Genomic DNA, 23,678 nt, shown 5'->3' on the forward strand with positions numbered 1-23,678 from the left:
GAAAGTCTTGATTGACTCCAGTACATATCAGCTCAAGAAAATCTCCATCAGTCAACATTCTCAACTACATAGGTAAGGTTCTATTCTGGTTAAGTCAGTCTCTAACTGACTGATTTGATAGATTTACTCATTTCACATTTTTTAAAAACTATTTAATTATCTGTAGCAGTAACACATATTAAACTTCTCCTAAAACGGAAAGGATATAATTGAGTAAAGAACACATTAAGTCTCTTTGTTAACTTTGTCATCATCCGATGGTGTAGACCAGCCTATCTTTGTCACCATCATCTTTCTTGTCTAGACCAGCCTATCTTTGTCACCATCATCTTTCTTGTCTAGACCAGCCTATCTTTGTCACCATCATCTTTCTTGTCTAGACCAGCCTATCTTTGTCACCATCATCTTTCTTGTCTAGACCAGCCTATCTTTGTCACCATCATCTTTCTTGTCTAGACCAGCCTATCTTTGTCACCATCATCTTTCTTGTCTAGACCAGCCTATCTTTGTCACCATCATCTTTCTTGTCTAGACCAGCCTATCTTTGTTATCTTTGTCATCATCCTCATCCTCTTGTGCCATGACCATAGCAATGTTACCAGCACCAGAGCCTGAGGCTGGCCATGAAACATTGTAAGTCACCTGATCAAATAGAAAAAAGACAATACTAGCCATGAAACATTGTAAGTCACCTGATCAAATAGAAAAAAGACAATACTAACAATGCTTTCACACACATTAAATCAGTAGTTATACATTGGAACGTCCTTTTCATCCACGACCATAAAACCACAGTATTGGGACATTAAAATACTAATTTCCTAACGCTACAATATTGAGACGTTAAAATACAATTTCCTAATTATTTTCTTGGATGGACCAAGGCTATGAAAGCAAATCCAGAAATCTGAGTCAACGAGCCATTACATAACATGTTGAGACATACTACTAAATTATGTTGGAGTAAATGAAGCGAGAACAGTCATTACTGTGTTTCCACTAATGAAAGAGAGTATAAAGGAACTAACCTTATCATCCGATATAACAGTGACAGAGTCTATTTTCTCTTGCAGCTCTGCTCGTGCCTGCACCAGAGCCTGATGGACCACGATGTCCCTCTGAGCCCTCTCTTCCATCATCACTCTTGATATGTTCATCTGGGCTTCCATACGGCTGGCAGTTAATGCCTGAAAACAAGGACACATTTATGTCAACACATTTCCTTCTCAGAGAGACTAAGAAAACTTCCTTGCACCACCAAAGTAGCCATAAGTAATAAACACTGAAAACATGTCAAACATATAGGTTCTTGGAGCTGAAATATTTATTCACTTTATCTCCTTTTTTTGGGAATTTCAATTCAATGAATAAAAAATACTTTAAATATAATTTCAGCCACAGGTTGTCAGGTGTTGTCTACCTTAGTTTAGTATGTGAATCAGGTTTATTGCAATGGAGATAGTGGCAAACGTGTAAAGAAAAATGTATTTACTTTAAATATATTTAAAAGGTTAAAAACACACTGTTTCAAATGTAAAGCAAACAACCTGATCCTAATACAATGTCTAAAAACTTAAAGGTCAAGATTTGGTTGAGTAAAGTCACTTTGTTCTATCAAACAACAAAGAGACTTACATCTTGTTTTTCTTTCTCCATCTGTGCCCGCTGGTTCTGTAAGGCACTTTCCTTGGCTATTAAACTCTGCTGTTTGACCTGCTCTATCATGATCTTCAGCTGCTGGGCTTGTTGCAGTAGGTTGTTGGCCATCTGAAACATGCATACAATATGTTACTGGCCATCTGAAACATGCATACAATATGTTACTGGCCATCTGAAACATGCATACAATATGTTACTGGCCATCTGAAACATGCATACAATATGTTACTGGCCATCTGAAACATGCATACAATATGTTACTGGCCATCTGAAACATGCATACAATATGTTACTGGCCATCTGAAACATGCATACAATATGTTACTGGTCATCTGAAACATGCATACAATATGTTACTGGCCATCTGAAACATGCATACAATATGTTACTGGCCATCTAAAACATGCATACAATATGTTACTGGTCATCTGAAACATGCATACAATATGTTACTGGCCATCTGAAACATGCATACAATATGTTACTGGTCATCTGAAACATGCATACAATATGTTACTGGCCATCTGAAACATGCATACAATATGTTACTGGCCATCTGAAACATGCATACAATATGTTACTGGCCATCTGAAACATGCATACAATATGTTACTGGCCACCTGAAACATGCATACAATATGTTACTGGTCATCTGAAACATGCATACAATATGTTACTGGCCATCTGAAACATGCATACAATATGTTACTGGTCATCTGAAACATGCATACAATATGTTACTGGCCATCTGAAACATGCATACAATATGTTACTGGCCATCTGAAACATGCATACAATATGTTACTGGCCATCTGAAACATGCATACAATATGGCTATCTAAAGGAATTTGATTATTATTTGAATTGATCAAGACAGAGAATTACTTTCTAGTAAAGGCCTACTTCTCTTGTAACAGAATTGAACTGATTAAGTAAATATTGCATTCAGACCTGCTACAGAATCTATTTCAGAATGTCTATTCGCCTTGAAATGTGTGCTTTAAACTATTAATTGAATTTGTTCGCAGAAATAGTAAAAAAAATACCTGACTTTCCTCTGTGATAATGTCTTAGCCAACAAGTGCTTCTTCCTGCCAGATAACTACATTTTAAGCTACTGCACTTTAAGATTTTAGCTATTTTAAAATCCAGAGACCATTTTACTTCCTCGTATAAAGAGCATAGAGTATTGTAATAGTATACAAAAATTAAATGTGATTTTGACATTTTTCATTGTTTGACATCTACACACTATCGTATACATTATATTCATACAAAAATCAAAATGGAGATTTTCACTAATAGAACTTTTGGAGCCGGAAAAATTGAGTTTTTCATTCCTGTGTTCTTGGATATTGAAAGACCTACCTACTCAAGCTGCCACCCAACCAAGAAATTGATGAAAGACCTACCTCCTCAAGCTGCCACCCACCCAAGATATTGATGAAAGACCTACCTCCTCCCCAAGATATTGATGAAAGACCTACCTCCTCAAGCTGCCACCCACCCAAGATATTGATGAAAGACCTACCTCCTCCCCAAGATATTGATGAAAGACCTACCTCCTCAAGCTGCCACCCACCCAAGATATTGATGAAAGACCTACCTCCTCAAGCTGCCACCCACCCAAGATATTGATGAAAGACCTACCTCCTCAAGCTGCCACCCACCCAAGATATTGATGAAAGACCTACCTCCTCCCCAAGATATTGATGAAAGACCTACCTCCTCCCCAAGATATTGATGAAAGACCTACCTCCTCCCCAAGATATTGATGAAAGACCTACCTCCTCAAGCTGCCACCAGTTCTTCTGCTCCATAACATCCATTGTGACTAGTTGGCCTTGTTTTTGATTAGGCTGAGCAAGTGCTATTGGTGTCATCACTACAGCATCTAGGTACAATAAAACCAAATGAGAACCCAGTGACGTATTGATTGCATTTTTATAGCCAAGTGAAACAGGTACAAAAGTTGGTGTTACTTGCAAGTGTCTTCTGATCAACAGATTTGATGTAGGTTTCTTCATTGGGTGTGACAATAGTCATGCCATATAAACATCCACCCCCTGAGACAAAGTTTCCTTGGGCATCAGTGGCAACAATGTGGACCATTTCCCCCTTACTGTCTGGGGTGTGATGTAAGGAAACATTCTGTACAGTGGCTGCTGAGGGCATCACGCCATGTCCAGACACCACAGGTACCATCACTTGGGTTGCACCTGGAATACAGTGGCTACTGATCATTCAAAGAGGTTGAAAACTATGGAAAATAAAGTGGTATTATAACTGTTATTTTTATTTATTCCATATAACAATTAACTCCATTACAGCCTCAAAACATGAGCTATTACATACTAAATTGTTATATTATAGTTTCATGTACATTTATTTGATGTGAAGCAAGGTGTTTCATTAATTTTAAACCATAAAGCAATAAGTTCTGTACTTTTTAAAACAATTGCAAAATTTAAAATTGTAAAAAGTTGTTTTTTTTATTGAAAACAAAGTTTACCTTGATCAACTTCTAGTTTTGGCACAGCTATACCTAACTGTGGGGTCATTGGTGCCTTTATCAGCTTGGCTGGCTTTTTGTTGGGGGACAATAAAGTCTCCTGCTCAAAATCCTTCTTTCTTCTTTTGTAGGGCACAAATAATCTAACAGGTCCAGTCTAAAACAGAACACCAGTTGTTACACAAAGGCATCAAACAATTCAAGTACTTAAAAAAAAATGTTTTGATGTAAAACAGGTAATGTGTCAAATTATTCTGGTGATTTCACAAATGTTTCCTTCTACTAACCTATAATCAATGAGAGCCAGCAGTTTAGTTTAATCCCAATAAATATTTAAATATGATGCTGTGCAAGGCTTTTACTTATAATCATGTTCTAAATGGGTTACTATTGTGAAATGTCCTCATTTTGAGTTTTTAACTATCTTACAGGCAGTTTGTGTTACGAGGTCATCCATAAAGATGTTACGTAATTTTTGCCAATTTTTACACCCTCCTCATGTTGTCACAAAAAACAAAGCTTCTCCCTACAAATAATATTTATAGCCTGAAGAAAATGTAATATTTTAAAATTATTTTAGCTCTATAGAACAACAAACTGTTGATATTTTTTTATTTAGGTATGCCACTAATAGTTCATTGTAAGTATCAGCTACAGTCAAACTGTGCTAATCATTTCTCAGTTTGTATTTTAAGTGTTAATATCAATTATGTTTACTAGGCCTATTAGCATAATAAAACGACAAAATGCTAGATTAAAATGAAATTCATACCACAGCCTCATCATCACAACATGATGCACAAGTACAAGATGTAGCATGAGGTTGTAGAATATTATCTTCAATTAGACATTGCAATGTTCTACCACCATAACGTATACTACGCTTCCAGTCTTTACTACTAGCTCTCCCTGCAAATGACTCAAATTCGTTTGGTGTGAACCATTCATTGTCAGCACTTTTAATGCACTTTCCTCTGCCCCCTGAAAAAAATTAAGAACATGTAGACCATATGAATTTATTTCATACTTAATGCAGTTTGAAGAGAAGGCCCGCAATACAATGTTTCTTTATAGGCCTATATAAAGGCCGGTGTAAATAGTGTAATGGTCATCTATCTTACTCCTGATCTTGGTAAAACAAAATTGTACAAAAATGAAAAGCAGTCAGCCTAAATACTAGGTTAAATAATATCAAAGATAATAGTAGCCTAAAGACTGTAGATTAATAATCATTATAATGAATCTGATATCTTAAAAATCAACACTCCAACAAGATAGAGGCCTATAGAGTACTATAGAATATTATATAGTTTTTCTAGTTCTGGATGGTGTTGGTATCAGACTTCAAATTTAAGTAGATCTATATCTAGAAATCTAGATGTCTACATTCAGATATCATTGTTGTTTTGTTGGTAAAGCATTTGCTTGGGCACACATAAGTAAGATCTTTTAACTTAGCCACACCACTATCTATGTTTTTAATTTTTAAAAAAGGTGCCTTCTTCAGCCCTGGAGGTTGATCAGATGCCGACCCTTGGAGGTGTGAATAAATTTGGGCAAATTAAGAATGAATGGTCAGTCAGTAGTGAGTAGTGTTGCATGTTGGCCAGACCAGTACAGTCAAGCAAGTCAATCAAACTACTAGATTCTACAAGTGACAGTGACATGACCTACCTGACCCAAATTTAGATTTATACAGTTCTCCATTTGTATGTTTACACCTAACAGGCAGTATATCATTATGAACAGATTCGTCCCATTGATACCGAAAACCTTTTTCTTTGCCTAGCGGTGTTGATGGGGTTGGAGGAGGGAGAGGAGTAGTTGGTGTTTTCAGACCACCTCCGGCCTCAGCTAGCTGATCTAGGGTCTGATCATGAATAACTATATGGGTAGTTTTTATAGCACCGGCAGTTGCTTCCTGAAACTGTTGTGCACTTATAAGTCCCTGTGATGTTGTAACAAATACATGATCAGCTGATATTGAAGGCGAAGATACAGCAACTGCTGATGATTCTGGCGGAGTTTCCGATCCATGCTGATGTTCGTCAACGAAGGCAGAATCGTCACCATTCGGTAGATCTCCGGCAATATCAGCCTCAGTCATTGCCCAAGTGACAACGTGTTATCAGCAGTTGAAACATACATATTGACACAATAAATAATAGCTTATCAACAAAAGCTCAGATAGAAAGTGTCGCATTATTGATCAACGACATATTAGACACACAGTGAAAGGAATATAATACCCCCATCACGGAAACGTCCGTTGTTTCACGAAATATGGCGGAGAAATCGACCGGAGAAGAATTAAAAGCTAATTAATCTCTAAAACAATTTTTTTAACAACTTAGAAAAGCTGTTTTATTATATTATTTATTAAATCAAAAAAATATACACAGAATGAATCTAATAAATTAATTTTGACTGTAACACAAAACGCACGCTTAAAAAGGTGTTGTCAATTTAATTTTCAATATTTCAAAGAATTAAAGGGATTGAGGCTATCACTACACAACACAAATGGCGTAAATATGGCGTTATCTCGCGATGACAAGAGAATGTTTTCTGTATGTATGCACGCTGGAATTTAAATTAAAAAGATATTGCACTCAAAAGATTTATTTTCAATATACAATGAAGATAATAATAATTTAATAAAGGAACTCAGTTTGCTTTATCTACTATAGATAATAATCTAAACACTGATACTAGTGAAAACCTATTTCCGATAATTCGAGTTTCTGAGTTAAAGAAACGAAATGATGGTCTCTAGATCTAGATCTAGATATCTAGATCTATTACTATCTAGGTTTAAGACTAGATTTTGACTAGATCTAGACCTAGAAGAAATTTAGATTGACCACTAGGCCTAATAACAACACTTTTTTAGATTTTGCAATCATAGCAAACAAAAAAAAAAACAGATTCTACACCAAAAGCCAAAAGGGAAAAAACTTAGGCATGGGAATTATTTACAAATAGGGCCTATAAATTTAGGCCTAAAATTTTTAGAATCAATGTTATTTAAGTTGCAAAACCAGAGAACTTGAAATTCTTTTTTAGTTTAAAGCTTTAGAGTTACATTTGTATTCATTTTATCAAACAACAAGTTATTAAACCTGATGTTTCACATGCAATCTTCAGTTAACTTTAGTAGGGTTGTCGGCATCCGCCGAGTTCGCGGTAAAAACATGACCCGAAATCGCCCATTACTTTCTGATACCGGACCCACGAGATTTGGTTTTGCATACTAATAAGTTTTTAATGTATGGTAATTAATTAAGTTTAAAAGGTCATTTCCTAAGGTTAATTAAAAAGAAGAGTGGTTATCCCTTAGTTTTAATGGCTTTGCGACCTGATTGCATGCTGTCTCTGCTTTGGTCTTCCCTCTGTATCAAGGTTAGTTTCAAATACGTTGGAATCTCGATTTTTTAAAAGATTCCTCTAGATGAGAGTAGATTACTGATCAGACATATCTTAAGTAATTGGAAATGAAATTTGTTTTTGGATATTTTGACTCCGACATTAGTTATACCCCTCCGAACGTAGTCACTGTATGTAGGTCACGCTGCCACCATTGTTATATTTTTTCATCCCGATCTTCCTGCCTTTAAGTTTGATCAACTAATAACAGCATTCTTATGGCATGTGCAAACAAATCTAATTTTTTATTTCAAAATATATTTACATACCCATCTTTAATTTTTTCAGCTCTAGTTCTAGTTTTGCAGAATATGTTTTTCCTAAAAATCCAATTTTGTCAGACTAGACTCTAGACTGACGGAGAGTCAGACCTAGATCTAGGTTACCTGTCTGTTGCTATACACTAGCATTGTGCTAACTGTAATTTTAAGTATTCAAGTTCTACTTACCCTTAGATATAGTTATATGCTGAAAATCAGAATCCATACACAATTCACACATAAAAACATTGATCTGATAACTTCATTTCACTTATTACAAAATGGCTTTTATATGGACTCTACTTCACCTGCCCAAAATAACAAGGCAGTTATAGACACATTACAGTGTTCAAGTCATTTACTTTAGATTTCTGACTATGGAGTTCTTTCATTCACTGTATTTATATAAAATATTGCTTTAGAAACATTTTCATATTTGCGCAGCAGTTTTATAACAAAATGGCTTAAAGATGGACTCTACTTCACCTGCCCAAAATAATGAGGCAATTATATGCACATAACAGTGTTCAAGTCATTTACTTTAGATTTCTAACTTTGTAGTTCTTTCATTTGCTGTATTTATATAAAATATGGCTTTAGAAACATTTTCATATTTGCGCAGCACACAGTTTTTTGGGGTTATGGGAGGAAGCCAACACAAAAATATAAGTTCTGTATTATTTTTATTAATTTCAACAGCATTTACAAGTTCTATATATCATTCTAGTTAAACTCTGCAAATATGAACAAAATACAACTGCAAGTAAAATAACTATGCTCAATTTATTCAGGTATACCATGACTTGTCACAATTGGCCAATGCTAAAGCAAGGGGATTCCACCCCTCACAAAAAAATTCGCAAAAAAAAAACTATTTGAGCTAGACAAAAAATCTTTTTTGTTTTGTTTTCATTTTGTTGAGCTCTACAAGAATATGTAATTTTTATTTTTATATGATGATTAGTGTTTTTTTACCTAAATCCCTAACTTTAGTAGGCCTAAAGTCCAACAAAAATCAAACAGTAACAGTCAGATTTTTATAACAATATTTATTTTAAAATTTTTAAAACAATGGGACTTTTGAATAATTTTTAGACTTCTCAATAGTGTCCATTCTAATTTATAAATGTAAGAACTTAGGCCTACACAATAGAATAAACAATAAAACAAGCATGCTTGATTCACTTGTGCCCCTATTTAAAATAACATGCTTGCTTCACTTCTTTTTAGAAAATTTCCTTACTTTTGACAATAGACTCTGAATAGGTATATGACTATATCAGGGTTATTCTCAGTCAGAACTGTTATCAATGAATTTTATATTAAAGTTAGTGAACGTGGTATGGTGCAGTGTTCTATTTGAGCAATGTGCTACTGCAACTGTCATACCAGATGTCCTGGATATGGATCTGATGGTTACTTGCTTCCATTGGGGAGTTGTTTTACTTTTTTTTTTTAACAGCATTTCAAATTGTATAGGCCTAGGTCTAATTGCAATTTCTTCTAGTTTGCAATGTGACTGTAACAATTGCCAGTATATTTACAGAGAGTAAATTAAGTCGTTTCCACTAGATTTTAGATGGCAGTGCTAAGAACTAAAAACCTACCCTGAAAATTGTGATGTAAACATGAATAACAACTGATTAAAATGGACATGCTATTTCATCTGATAAGCCTTGGCCTATAGGCTAAACTATATTTTTTTTTAAAAATAGTTGGGGGCCTAATTGGATAGTAGCATTGTAACCTACAGTAATGATGCACAATTTATTACATTAAAATTAGTTTAGGGCTTCTTTTTGCAATTGAGAGGCCTATAATTTGCAAATTAATAGTTTAAATATTTTTTTAAATTTAGTTTAAAATTTGGAGAGATATGTTACTATAGGTCTACCTAGACTAGATCTAATACTAGCCTGTCTCACTAAATGTAAAACTTAAGTCCTCAACATTCTACTATGAAAATGTACAAACACTTATAATAGTCATTATAGTTGACACAAACGAAATCTGTTTTTAACAATTTGTGTGAATGTAACATTCACCAACTTCTTATTTATTATTATTTCCTCCTTAATTTTCTTAACTTCAGATGTCAAATTAAGCTTCTCTCCTAGTTGGAAATCTCATGTTAATGTTTTGCTTGAGAAGCTGAGTTTTGCCCTGAGATTGATGAAGTCCCTACTTTAGTCTATTAAGTCAGAGGTTTCTTCTTTTTTTTTTTAATGTATAAAATAGTTACATAACCATTCCTAAAGTTTAAAAAGAATTCTAATTTCAAAATTAGGCACTTGGGGTTGGCAAGCTTGCCAGTGATGAAAATGAACTAAGCCAAGCACCAGAAGAAGAAGAAGATTTTGATGTTTTAAATGAAGAAACATTTGGCGATTTGGGAGATGGTAAAAAAAAACTTTATTTTTTCAATGTATTTTAAATCATAGTCTTCTGTGTTAACTCTTTTGTGTTATTTCTTATTGTAATAATTTCTTTTTTTAAAAGGAGACTTTGACTGGGAAGAACATACTCGCATGGCCGAGGAGTTGGAAGGTTCTCTTTTTCCATCACATGAAGATCAGACTAAAGATTCTGGGTTCATCACAATGGACAGAGGATACTCCACTGCCACTCAGGAAGTATGTAATTGTAGGATTATACTCTAAACTTAGATGTCACAGTTAAGAACGAGTGAATGAAATTTTGAAATCTAATGTTCAGGATGAATTGGAGCAATCAATCAGTCGCCTAGTTGTTGATGATGGGGACAGCAAATGTTTCACTGCAAATGGTCAACCCATTCCTGGGGTATGTTTTCATATTTTTAGCATGGCTTTCTTTTCATTGATCATTAACCATGAGGCCTGATTATTTACCTTCAGGTATGATCATTTACCTTCAAGGATGATCATTAAAAATTCTAAACATGGCATCATGTTTGTTATATTTTTATAATTTTCAAAGCATGTTCTTGTTGTCAGTTGTTAACATATTTTCTTGCTGATTGTTGACAACTACTGTGCATAGATCATCCCAGCAGCAGAATCCTAAATACAGTCCTGTCTGCTTAACTTTATAACTCATAGTTGCAGCACATTTCTCACTACCCTATTCCTGAGAAAAGGGGCACAACTTTTAAAAATATATGGGATCCTTTTAAAACATCACATTAAATAAAAGCTTAAATAATAGTCACATAATTATTAAAAGTAAAATGGACAACAAATTTAAGAAAATATAAACACTATTTCTGTTAGTGAAATAAAAATGAAACATGCTAATGGCAAACATATAACATATTTGAGGCTAGAGCAAAACACTAATGCTAGCTATTATTACCAACCAGTCTGTGCTTCACTTAATTAATTATTAAATTAACTGTTATCACACCTGTATTTTATTTCCTCCCAATTTTCACATTTCCTCATAACTTAGCCCATAGGCATGCATAAGTGTACCCAAAAGTGATGATGCAAAGACATGGTAGTGAAAATTTTGGCAGTTTAAAAAGAAAAAAATATCACAACATATAGCCTACTTGTGTGTGATTTTGATATTGAAATACAGATCACATTAATAACATGAACAGATTCCATCAAAATATAATTAAAGAAATCCCAGCAAAACATTCTGATTATAAGAGCAAGAAAGAAATTACAGGAAACATCAGCCTTTTTTTTTACTATACTCGCTCCTTAATGCAACGTTATAAATTAATTTCTTTCTCAAAGAAGAAGTCATTTCTCAGGAGTTATCATCTCTGCCTGACCCTCGCATGCATGTTTTCAGCTCATTCATTCACATTTGTACTAACATGTGCCTTTTTCAAGTATTGATCTAACCTTTGTGTACTAACTGATTGTAAGAAGTTTTCATCTAATTATTTGTAGGTCCTAAGGAAATCCCACCTGGATGAACTCTTTGGTCCTAACTCTCCTCCAGGCTACATGGACTTGGAAACTCTGGTGTGTGGCTGTCCAATGTTTTACTTACAACATGGCTTTTTCTTTTCACCCAAACAACTTTGTTTTGTAGACAAATATAGCAGTAGTTAATGCTACTTGGGGTCTAACCAGGTTTAAAGGTTAATGAGTTGCATGAGGTTTTTAGTTTTGCACTGTTTATATTAACATATATTAACTTGACTTGTTAGTGTACATTGCTTTATGACTTTTGAAGTGAATTATTTTATAGTTGATTTTTTTTCGTGTGTTGAAAATAGAAGTAATATTCCTCTTTTAAGGAGAATTTAAAAATAATTGTGCTCCCATGTATTATGTTAAACTTTTAGTAGATTTAGTATTTCCCTTAATTTTTTTTAACCTATTGCCTTTTCAAACAAGTAGTTTTTGTGTGCTTAACTTTAAGTTGATACAATTTTCTCTAGTTTACTGTCTCATACTAGTCTTAGCTGAGTGAATGGTTGAAAGTTTGTGCTAACTGATTGATTGAAAGTTTTTGCTGATTGATTGATTGAAACCGTGTGCTAATTAATAGATTGAAACCTTGTGCTAACAGATTGATTGAAACCTTGTGCTAATTGATTGATTGAAACCTTGTGCTAATTGATTGATTGAAACTTTGTGCTAACTGATTGATTGAAACCTTGTGCTGATTGATTGATTGATTGAAACCTTTTGCTAACTGATTGATTGATTGAAACCTTGTGCTGATTCATTGATTCAAACCTTTTGCTAACTGATTGATTGATTGAAACCTTGTGCTGATTCATTGATTCAAACCTTTTGCTAACTGATTGATTGATTGAAACCTTGTGCTAATTGATTGATTCAAACCTTTTGCTAACTGATTGATTGATTGAAACCTTTTGCTAACTGATTGATTGATTGATTGAAACCTTGTGCTAATTGATTGAAACCTTGTGCTAACTGATTGATTGAAACCTTGTGCTAACTGATTGATTGAAACCTTGTGCTAACTGATTGATTGAAACCTTGTGCTAATTGATTGATTGAAACCTTGTGCTAACTGATTGATTGAAACCTTGTGCTAATTGATTGATTGAAACCTTGTGCTAACTGATTGATTCATTGAAACCTTGTGCTGATTGATTGAAACCTTGTGCTAATTGATTGAAACCTTGTGCTAGCTGATTGATTGATTGTAACCTTTTGCTAACTGATTGATTGATTGAAACCTTTTGCTAACTGATTGATTGAAACCTTGTGCTAACTGATTGATTGATTGATTAAAAGCTTGTGCTAACTGATTGATCGAAAGCTTGTGCTAGCTGATTGATTGAAAGCTTGTGCTAACTGATTGATTGAAACCTTGTGCTAACTGATTGATTGATTGATTGATTAAAAGCTTGTGCTAACTGATTGATCGAAAGCTTGTGCTAGCTGATTGATTGAAAGCTTGTGCTAACAGATTGATTGAAAGCTTGTGCTAACAGAACTTTTGTTTCTCCCTTTGTTTGTGCAGACCTCACCAGGGAAGAACATCTGGGGCTCCCCATCTGGAGACAACTTGTTCCAGAAACCTGTCAACAACACCCTCCAAGCCTTGTTTGCTTCAGCCAAGCAGGCAGCGTACCGTGATTTCCCAGGGGTTAGTCATCCAGGCACATGTTTCTCTCCTGTTGTCCTTGCTAATATCTTTTCCAGCTTTGTTATGTGCAAAGATAGAATTCTGGTTTTAAATGGGAAATTTTTTTCAAATTTCTGCACAAATAACTTAAAATAATCCCTGGAATACAAGAGTGATATAGTCATAGACTGAACAATCAGTCTATTGCACAGACCATTTAAACAGGCTGAGGGTCTTCTGCAGGTCTTTCATGATGCTAGATGTCCACCAGTCCCATCAGCAGCCTTGCCTTTGCCAGCAGAAGCTCAAACTCTGGCTGAAATAGAGCACAACATGTTGGCCCGTGAGCAGCACAAGCCTCGGGTGCTGACCTCTGAAGAGCTGGAGAGACAGCTGAGGGGAGAGCCACCTTTTGCACTGGACCAGAAAGCTCAGTACACACTGCCAGCACACATCCCCCCTGTTGGCACCTCTGTGGCATTCAGGAAGCAGGTGGGTCCATGCAGATCTCTACAGCACATTTTTACACTGGAATATGTCCGTCACATGAAATGAGTTGAATCTTTTTAATACAGTTGTATCAACATTTCTATGTCACAGCCTACTCAAGCTCCCCCTTTGATGGGCCACCTTGGCCCTAAAGTTTCTAATGGAGAAAGCTCCCCCATAAACATCATCAGACCTCACACAAGAACTATCCCTGGATTTCATGGTCTGTTGTATTTTACTATTCACTATTTGACTTTTTTGTTGTGCCTACTCATGTGAAGGTCAACTAAAAAAAGATTGTCTTATTTCAGAGTCTCCAATTCTCATGGGTCGTTCCCTGTCACCTTCACCTTCATCCTCACATTTTATGCCAGGCATCCCCCCACAGTCAGGCCTGTTGGCTCAGTCCCCCAGTGTTATGCCCCCTTACAGCCCAATGTTTATGGGTAAGATTTATTTGGCATGTATGTTTTTTGGCTTTAAAAAATTCTTTTTTTTTTAATCATTTTTAAAAAGCTTTTAATATAGACTTAAATAAGGATACTTATTCAAACAAGGATGGTATACTTTAAATTAGTTTAAAGAAAGATTCTTTTTTTTTTTAAATGGTAAACTTTAAGTAGACGTAAAGAAGGATTTTCATTTTTTTAAAAAGATTGTATACTTTAAATAGACTTTAAAAAAAAAGATTTTTATTTTTTAAAAAGATGGTATACTTCAAATAGACTTGCAGGATTTTGTTTTTAAAAATTCTCTCTCCTGTTCCAGCCAACTTGTTTGGTAATGCAATGTCAAGACCTCCACCTCCTGCACCCCCTCACATCACCAATATTGGTTCACCCTTTGGTTCGCCCTCTGCTGTTATTGCTCAAAGGTATTTCACATCATTTGCTGGCTCATCTCTAGATTGGCTCGCAGCTGATTCATTAGCAATGAACAGTTAAATTAGAACAGTTAAAATAAAAGGTAATCAATTGAAAGCATAGTTAATATTTTATGGCAACACTTGTCAAGCCCAGTATTTTATCGACTGTTTCTAGGCAACCCCTTGCACACATGCCTTATCAGCAAAGGACTGGCCCCTGGGAACATGGTCAGCTAGATGCTAGGACAGGTCAGCACTACGGAGAAAGGCGAGATCATTACAATGTGACCAGGGGACCTGGTCAGCATGCTCATTTCCAAAGGTAAGTTTGTACACAGATGGGACTGTCCTTACACATACAACAACAATCACTCAAGTCTTGTCAATTATAACTCTCAGTACAGTCCACTTTTAAAAGCCACAAAGAGCTGATTAGAGAAAGTGTTAACTATTTAAGATGAAATAATTATTTTCAGGTTTAACAAATATTTTTTTTATTCATATTTTTTACTAGGCAAAACAGCTTACATCATTTTTATTAATTTATTTAAAACCAACATTACTAATATAAACTAATCGTATTTGAATGCCCTACAAAATAATAGTAATTATTTATTTATATCAAAGAAATGCAATTAATAAGAAAAAAGAGTCGCTTTTTTTCTGGTAAAAATATACTCTTGTGTCAGAAAAACCAAAAGATAAAAATTATTTTTCATTGGCTCTAATTCATAGAATACTAAAAGTACATCCATTTTTCTGCCAAAATCTTGGATTGGATTAGTATTACAATAAATATTTGAATTTTGGTTAATTTTATAACACAGCACGGTAAACATTTTGACGCAGCCACTGAATTATTTTTTGTTGTTAAAAAAAGTACCGCTTTGCAAGTGGTTTTACAAAAACAAATTTTATAAAATACAAAAACAAAAAATCAGATAAACTGATAAGAAGTAAATGTACTAAAAATCTTTAAATGGTTAATCTGGTGATATCATGACCTAGATTTATGGTTAAAAACTAAGATTCTGCAAAACGATTAATTAAATGAGAAAATATTATCGAGGTGCTTTGAGTGTTGTTAAGTTATGGTAGGACATTTGTGTTAATGCGTTAAAAGCTGTATGTTACCAAAAAGTAAAAATGTTTTAACACCTTTGTATGTAGCCAAAAAGAATTGATGAGAAAATGTTTTAACACCTCTGTATGTAGCCAAAAAGAATTGATGAGAAAATGTTTTAACACCTCTGTATGTAGCCAAAAAGAATTGATGAGAAAATGTTTTAACACCTCTGTATGTAGCCAAAAAGAATTGATGAGAAAATGTTTTCAGACCGCAGCATCCAACTGGAGACTACGGCTACAGGGAGGTGGAGGACGAATACGCTGGCTTGATGACAAAGAAAGAGAAAGATTGGATCATTAAGATTCAGCTCATACAACTTCAGACAGACAACCCATATTTAGATGATTATTATTATACAGTAAGATTTACATCACTGTTATTTCCCATTTGTGCCCAGGGTACATGGGGCAGATCAAGTAGAGTTTATCTGCTTCTAAGACCTCGGCATAAGAGATAATTTGGTCAGCACTATGCTCCAGCCGCCTTTGTTTCCCTAACTTAAGTTAGGTATCCATCAGAGTTGGGTGGACTCATGGACATTGTACTGATTTGAACCCGGATTTGAACTTTCGGGTTAGCAGTCTAGCTCTCTACCGCTAGACCACGCTTTCCCATAAGCTTTACATAGTCTACTCCTTTTCAGATAGTACTCCCTATTGTCAACCTTTGTTAGATGATTATCATTAGACTGTGCTGATTATGATTAGCTGATTACCATTACACATTACTTTCATCAAGTAGAGTTAAGCCAAGAAATGCTTTCTTGTCTCATGTTTTAGTACTATACGATGAAGAAAAAAGCTGCAGACAGAGAGAAAAATCAAGATGTCACTGGAGACAAATCAAACAACGAATTAGAACTGCTTATACCTAATATGGTCAAACTAGAACCTCGGACGTATACACCAGGTAGGCCTCACATTATCTGATAGATTTAGTTTTTTTAGGTTTTAAATATGTTATTATCTGCCCTGCTTTCAGTGACGTTATCCTAAAAAAATCAAACCTCTATTGCACATCTACAAGTCTGTTGTTTCTTGCAGCTCAGTTTGAAGGATCTTTGGGGAGGCTTACAGCAGCCAGTGTCCACAACCCTCGTCAAATTATTGATGTATGTAGGAATGCCTCGCCAACCAATGAAAACTCTACCCAAAAGAGCGTAAGCAAAGAGCTAAGAAAATATCGTCAGCTCTTAATGGACATTGAAAAGGTGCTTTGTTTGCTTGTTTCTTCAGTTAATCATAAACCTTAGTTACAAATACATTAAAAGAAGTAAATAACTTATTTTTTCAACTTTTACTCATCAATTTAATTGACATACGAAGTGAATTTGTTTTGCAGGGTTTCAATATTATCCTGGATGTGGATGATATAGAAAAAAAAGTGCTTGCTCTTCCTAGTGAAAATAGGTAACCCATAATGAACACTCCTATGGCCATCAGTAGTTTTTAAGTTATCAGGTGGTCAGCTCACCTCAATATAGTGTTTAACGGTGGTCAGCTCACCTCAATGTTAAAAGGTTGACATATCCCAGCATGCATGTTGTCTTGTATTACATGGGTTTTGTTGTTGTTGCAGATTGCCCCTGTTTGAGGAGAGGTTGGAGAAAATACAAGCTGTGTATGATTATTTTATGCAAGATGACAGTCTGAAGAATTTTTTGCCCACACTAGGTGTAAGGAAAGGTCGCAAGCTTTTAGCGCGACTCATGCCTCTACTAGACAAGGTAAAACTCTCTCCTGTCCTACCACATTCTTCTAGTACATACACAATAATTTGCTGGACATTTCATCTAATTATAGTAAATAATACCATGAGGAATCTGTAGTGAAGTCAAAACTACAATCTGATTGGCAGGCTGGACCATACCATCCTCCCAACTTGAATCTGATTGGCCATATATTGTCATTATGTAGAGATTTCACCTTCATATATTATGTTACCAGCTTCAGCCTTGTTAAGTGAATCATGATTGAGTCTAACAATGTATTGTTGATTGCAGGTCCAGTGGCTGTCTATTGTCACAGTGTTCTTGTCCCATTTGCCAATATTGATAAAAAAAGATCAAGATGAAGAAGTGAGTAACTCCCCAAACCATTGTCTTTGTGTACTGGAGGTCTGGTACTGGTAATCAAATGTTAAAGAGAGCTGCACTATCCACAAATAGGTTTTATATCAATGGTTTTCTTGTGCTAGCACTGGTTCTTCAATTTTCAAGGTTTTTTTTAAGTCAAGATAATTTTCTTAAAATAACTGGAAATATAATGAGTGAATGCAATGAAACACTTCTGCTGGTTGTTGAGGCTTCAATGTAGCTGATGTAGGGATGTCTAAATAAGTTTCTCCATTGACTATGGTTTTAAAACATGTTAGCATTTTAAATTTTTAAGTAATCATAGCTTGTATATCACTTTAAATTTGGTATGTGTAAATCACTGAGCTATTTAGACACGGTCATAATAAATATGAGTATTTTTTTCAGTATAAATTTTCCACAATGGCTTGTGTTAAATTATTTTTGTAATTATTTTAAGTCATTTTAAAAACTATTTGTTTGGTCATACTGGAAGTAAAAATGTTATTCTGCCTGATGGTCACTATGTTAAAATGAGCATCATATTAACTGGTTTCCCTGCTCATAACTTACTGCAGAGGATAAACAAGGGGAGACAATATTTTTAAGTAGTTGTTATAGGTATTTAAATTTTATTTGGGTTGAAATATTTTTAAAATTCTTTTATCAGTTAAAGAATTATTATAATTCCAAAAACATGCTTCATATAATGAAGAAATATGTTTACTCTAACCAAATTATCTCAAAGTGTTTGTCTATGTGCTAGCAAAATGCTGTGCTTTGGTCACCTGTTACAGATGTTTGATTATTGTTTCCTACGTGCAGGGTCTGCAAGTGTTGATGCCCCCTCTGTCCAGGTACTTGAGCCAATGTGATCTGGAATGTTTGGTCCACTTTGCCACCATCTTACAGAAACATCCCAAACAAAATGAAGAAGGTCTTTTACTACTGCTACACAACTCTGTAAGTTACTGCAAGTTTGACTCTATTTGAGCTGAAGTTATGAGAGGGTCAATAAAAGTTACTGCAAGCTTGTAGAGCTAGATTTATGAGAGAGTCAGACACTAAGACTTTTATCAATTTACACAATTTATTTTTTGCACACAAAAATCTGACATTTTTTTTTCTAATGTAAGAAAACCCCTTTGACTTGTTCAGTATTTAAAGAAAAATGGCATTGATTGTTGTTAAAAGTGCCATAGGTTTGGCTTTACTGTGTTGTTGGTTCCACATTTTGGCCTGACTGTGTTGTTTCCTTATCTCCACAGTTCGGCATCTCTTTACTGTGTTGTTTAATCAAGGCAGGAGAAGATTACTTTAAAAACACTTCCCCAATAGACATTGATAACCAGTTGAAGACACAATGGTAACTTAAATTATAAGCTTTTGATCACTCTTTCTTTCTCTCACTTCTAATGCTTTTACTAAAGAAAGAAATTTTATTATTTACTGTGCATTTAAAATCTTCTTTAAAAAGTTGTATATTTATTTGTTGTTATATGAAGTGCTGACAGGCATATGTTGAGCTAATTTCTTGTTGTTATGTGAAGTGCTGACAGGTATATGTTGAGCTAATTTCTTGTTATGTGAAGTGTTGACAGGCATATGTTGAGCTCATTTCTTGTTATGTGAAGTGTTGACAGGCATATGTTGAGCTCAGTTCTTGTTGTTATGTGAAGTGTTGACAGGCATATGTTGAGCTCATGTCTTGAGCTGCTTGCTATTGCAGGACACAGTTCATTGAGGAGTTTGTGGTCAGCTTGGAGACTGTCCCCACAGAGGAGCTGGCCTGGCCTGACATGCACCAGCCACAGGTGGGCGAGCATGTGGACAGGTTCATCAACAACAAGCTGATTGGCTCCGTGGAAGATAAGCTGGCCCACTTCTCCAAGCCCAGACCCAAACACATGTTACACCAGGAGGTCAAAGTTGAATCATGACGTAGGTGCTAGCCTGGCTTGTCTGGTTTCATGTCCTGTGCTGTTAGAGTAACGGTTACCTAATGATGTCCTGTGGTGTTAAAGTAATGATTACCAAATGATGGATGCAATTTTTTCTCTCATTACTTACAAGAAAAGCTTGTTTTTTTTTATTTATTGAACCTACTGTATGGACCATACACATGGTAGTATGTGCTGGGACTGCTTTGTTTGATACATTCTTACACCAGTTGTTGAGATTATTACTAAACAAATCTTGCTTTGCTAAAACCATACATTTTTTTATAATAGACAAATCACCTTACCATGGAGGAGCATGGGTGGTCAACATTGTTTTTTACATTGTATTACTCTAGTGTGTGTTAGTTTATCATGTTCAGCCAGTCCCTGCCAACTGTCAGCCCATTCCTGCCAGATGCCTGCAGTCAGCCTGTCACAGGCCAGTATTCAGCCATCCCTGCCAGCACCCACGCACCTGTCAGTGGTCTCTGTCAGTGGTCAGCCCATCCCTGCCAGCACCCACACACCTGTCAGTGGTCAGCCCATCCCTGCCAGCACCCACACACCTGTCAGTGGTCAGCCCATCCCTGCCAGCACCCACGCACCTGTCAGTGGTCTCTGTCAGTGGTCAGCCCATCCCTGCCAGCACCCACACACCTGTCAGTGGTCAGCCCATCCCTGCCAGCACCCACACACCTGTCAGTGGTCAGCCCATCCCTGCCAGCACCCACACACCTGTCAGTGGTCAGCCCATCCCTGCCAGCACCCACACACCTGTCAGTGGTCAGCCCATCCCTGCCAGCACCCACACACCTGTCAGTGGTCAGCCCATCCCTGCCAGCACCCACACACCTGTCAGTGGTCAGCCCATCCCTGCAAGCACCCACACACCTGTCAGTGGTCAGCCCATCCCTGCAAGCACCCACACACCTGTCAGTGGTCAGCCCATCCCTGCAAGCACCCACACACCTGTCAGTGGTCCCTGTCAGTGGTCAGCCCATCCCTACCAGCACCCACACACCTGTCAGTGGTCAGCCCATCCCTGCCAGCACCCACACACCTGTCAGTGGTCAGCCCATCCCTGCCAGCACCCACACACCTGTCAGTGGTCCCTGTCAGTGGTCAACCCATCCCTGCCAGCACCCACACACCTGTCAGTGGTCAGTCCATGGCTATCAGTCCAAGATATACATTTATATTTACATGTTTATTACTTCTTGGCTTAGCTAGACAATTGGTACAATTATAAAGTAGTTAAGGTTTTATTTGTTTGGTTAGCTACAATAGTCAAGTTGTCATGTGAAGTGTTCTACAATAGTCAAGTTGTCATGTGAAGTGTTATACAATAGTCAAGTTGTCATGTGAAATGTTCTACAATAGTCAAGTTGTCATGTGAAATGTTCTACAATAGTCAAGTTGTCATGTGAAATGTTCTACAATAGTCATGTTGTCATTTAAAATTTGTGCCAGGCATTGATGTACATGCAGCCTGTTGGCAGGGGCATGGAACCTGTTGGCAGGGGCATGGAACCTGTTGTCAGGGGCATGGAACCTGTTGGCAGGGGCATGGAACCTGTTGGCAGGGGCATGGAACCTGTTGGCAGGGGCGTGGAACCTGTTGGCAGGGGCATGGAACCTGTTGTCATGGGCATGGAACCTGTTGGCAGGGGCATGGAACCTGTTGGCAGGGGCATGGAACCTGTTGGCAGGGGCATGGAACCTGTTGTCAGGGGCATGGAACCTGTTGGCAGGGGCATGGAACCTGTTGGCAGGGGCATGGAACCTGTTGGCAGGGGCATGGAACCTGTTGGCAGGGGCATGGAACCTGTTGGCAGGGGCATGGAACCTATTGGCAGGGGCGTGGAACCTGTTGGCAGGGGCGTGGAACCTGTTGGCAGGGGCATGGAACCTGTTGGCAGGGGCGTGGAACCTGTTGGCAGGGGCGTGGAACCTGTTGGCAGGGGCGTGGAACCTGTTGGCAGGGGCGTGGAACCTGTTGGCAGGCGCATGGAACCTGTTGGCAGGGGCGTGGAACCTGTTGGCAGGGGCATGGAACCTGTTGGCAGGGGCGTGGAACCTGTTGTTAAAAAAGTTAAGTCACTGTGGGAATCTTTGGGCCCTTCTGGCACATTTCATGGGAATTATCTAGCCCACTGTGGGTTCTAAGAAATGAGACTGGTCTTATTTTAAGCAGCTAATGTAATTGTTGTAATTAATTCAATTATCACTTTGACTAAGAATAAAATATCTGTCCCAACAGTTGGGCCATTATATTTGACAATACATACCCTCTGTAGAAGTACTCAGCCAATGAGTCTTGTGTATTGACATGTGGTCATCTTGTATGGCTAGGTGAGCCCAACTAGTGTGTGGAAGTGCTGGACCAAGCCTGCCACATTTGTTCACACATTTTCTTTAATAAACTGAGTTCAAATACATTTCCCTAGGATGTGCTGATGGGACATACACCACCACAGCTCAACACACTTTCTTACAAAGCTTTCTTGGTTCCCAGGATTAGACCTAATGCTTTAGTAGAAACTGATGTTTTGTTTCCCCGAATGAGCCGATGCTTAAATCAGCAATTCTTTAAGCTTTAATTTGACTGACCAGCCTTGTTTACTGCTCTGAATCCTGTGATAATTTGTTTATCTCCCTTTGTATGGCACAAGAAGTGCTGTTTGGCCAACCTTTGTGTATGCCATAAGCAATTTGGCCAACCTTTTGTCAATGGATCTGGTTTATCTGGGCTGTTTTATCATCTTTTCTATTCACTATTTTTGTACTTAGTATGCATGTGTATGATATATTTCTTGTTTTCTCCTAAAATGAACTTGTTAATGTAAAAGTAAAAAAAATGACTACATGAAATAAAATAGAAAATGAAATCAAGAAGAATAATTATGTTTCACTTGTTAATTTTTTTCATTGTTTGCTTTTGGTAAAATACTAGAAATAAATTAATTATCAAGATATATGGTTATAACATGTGATGGTGTCTCTAAAAATTCAATCACATTTTGTTGTCAGATGACATTATGATTCATCACAACATGGCTGTATCATAACATCACACTGTCATCACATGTGTCATGGCAGTATTATTACAACATCACAATCCATGGCAGTATTATTACAACATCCCAATCCATGGCAGTATTATTACAACATCACAATCCATGGCAGTACATTTACCAATACAAATGACACGTACATCGTCATGACAACTGTCATTGCTATAGGCCTACATTACTGATGACATGACAACTTGTATGAATAAGGTGACATAAACGGACTACACTACAGAAATAAGAAACATGTATATAGAGAGAGTTGAGGGTAAATTTACAACGCATGATACAATGAAAAATCTTATCAGAAACAACGTCATAATTTACTTTACATATTTACAATGTGGGGGGCAAAACTATATATTCAAATAAAATCCTTTTTTTATTGGAGGGGGGGGGGGGCGGAGCCGAAGAGATGCCTGGAAGAAACTCAGTTCGTGGTTAGTGTAGGAGTGCTAGACTTTGGTGGTTTAGTGTAGGGATACTTAGAATTATTTTGGTGTTGTTGTTTTTTTTAATTGTGAAAATAGTGTGTTAAAAATGTGTGGATTAAGTGTTAAAAATATATGACAAAATTGAGAAAAAAAAACGTGTACAAATACAAATGTTTGAAATAATTTTGTGCAAATGTGTGAAATAATCGTGTACAACTGTGTGAAATTCTTTCTTCTTCTTCTTCGTTCTTAATTATTAGTGTTGAAGGGGATCG

General features: G+C 36.5%; 2 protein-coding genes across 3 annotated transcripts; one reads left to right on the forward strand and one right to left on the reverse strand.

Annotated features, from left to right (window-relative positions):
• Positions 1-260: 260 nt before the first annotated feature.
• Positions 261-6,460, reverse strand: LOC131928215 (deformed epidermal autoregulatory factor 1 homolog). The gene is made up of 8 exons (XM_059284161.1): positions 5,846-6,460; positions 4,944-5,152; positions 4,172-4,328; positions 3,642-3,878; positions 3,447-3,553; positions 1,636-1,767; positions 1,029-1,187; positions 261-642 (listed from the first exon to the last, which is right to left on the reverse strand). Exons 1-8 carry the CDS (start codon positions 6,276-6,278, stop codon positions 529-531), a joined length of 1,548 nt encoding a protein of 515 aa, XP_059140144.1. The 5' UTR covers positions 6,279-6,460; the 3' UTR covers positions 261-528.
• Positions 6,461-6,678: 218 nt separating this feature from the next.
• Positions 6,679-20,441, forward strand: LOC131928211 (protein PAT1 homolog 1). Of its 2 annotated transcripts, XM_059284157.1 has the most exons (20): positions 6,679-6,741; positions 10,145-10,256; positions 10,357-10,490; positions 10,573-10,659; positions 11,742-11,816; positions 13,297-13,422; positions 13,645-13,893; positions 14,002-14,113; positions 14,202-14,336; positions 14,659-14,764; positions 14,931-15,077; positions 16,092-16,242; positions 16,664-16,793; positions 16,928-17,094; positions 17,226-17,293; positions 17,463-17,610; positions 17,887-17,961; positions 18,784-18,921; positions 19,227-19,324; positions 19,688-20,441. In XM_059284157.1, the coding sequence occupies exons 1-20, from the start codon at positions 6,706-6,708 to the stop codon at positions 19,896-19,898; spliced, it is 2,505 nt and encodes an 834-aa protein (XP_059140140.1). In that variant the 5' UTR covers positions 6,679-6,705; the 3' UTR covers positions 19,899-20,441. The 2 variants fall into 2 exon arrangements, with proteins under 2 accessions (XP_059140140.1, XP_059140141.1); XM_059284158.1 differs by lacking the exon at positions 11,742-11,816.
• Positions 20,442-23,678: the final 3,237 nt, after the last annotated feature.

The sequence above is a fragment of the Physella acuta genome, unplaced genomic scaffold, assembly GCF_028476545.2.
Source record: "Physella acuta isolate Inbredline_101_S28 unplaced genomic scaffold, ASM2847654v3 ptg001477l, whole genome shotgun sequence".
In the NCBI taxonomy this organism is placed as follows: domain Eukaryota; kingdom Metazoa; phylum Mollusca; class Gastropoda; family Physidae; genus Physella; species Physella acuta.

What these genes read in the sequence shown, in the direction of transcription:
- LOC131928215 (XM_059284161.1), bottom strand. Translation starts at nt 6,278, where the DNA reads ATGACTGAGGCTGATATTGCCGGAGATCTACCGAATGGTGACGATTCT. An exon ending in TAAATCTAAATTTGGGTCAG is followed by an intron (nt 5,153 to 5,845) that starts GTAGGTCATGTC and finishes AATTTTTTTCAG; the next exon opens with GGGGCAGAGGAAAGTGCATT. An exon ending in AAAACTAGAAGTTGATCAAG is followed by an intron (nt 3,879 to 4,171) that starts GTAAACTTTGTT and finishes ACTGTATTCCAG; the next exon opens with GTGCAACCCAAGTGATGGTA.
- LOC131928211 (XM_059284157.1), top strand. Translation starts at nt 6,706, where the DNA reads ATGGCGTTATCTCGCGATGACAAGAGAATGTTTTCT. An exon ending in ATGACAAGAGAATGTTTTCT is followed by an intron (nt 6,742 to 10,144) that starts GTATGTATGCAC and finishes TTTCAAAATTAG; the next exon opens with GCACTTGGGGTTGGCAAGCT. An exon ending in AAAAAGATCAAGATGAAGAA is followed by an intron (nt 17,962 to 18,783) that starts GTGAGTAACTCC and finishes TCCTACGTGCAG; the next exon opens with GGTCTGCAAGTGTTGATGCC.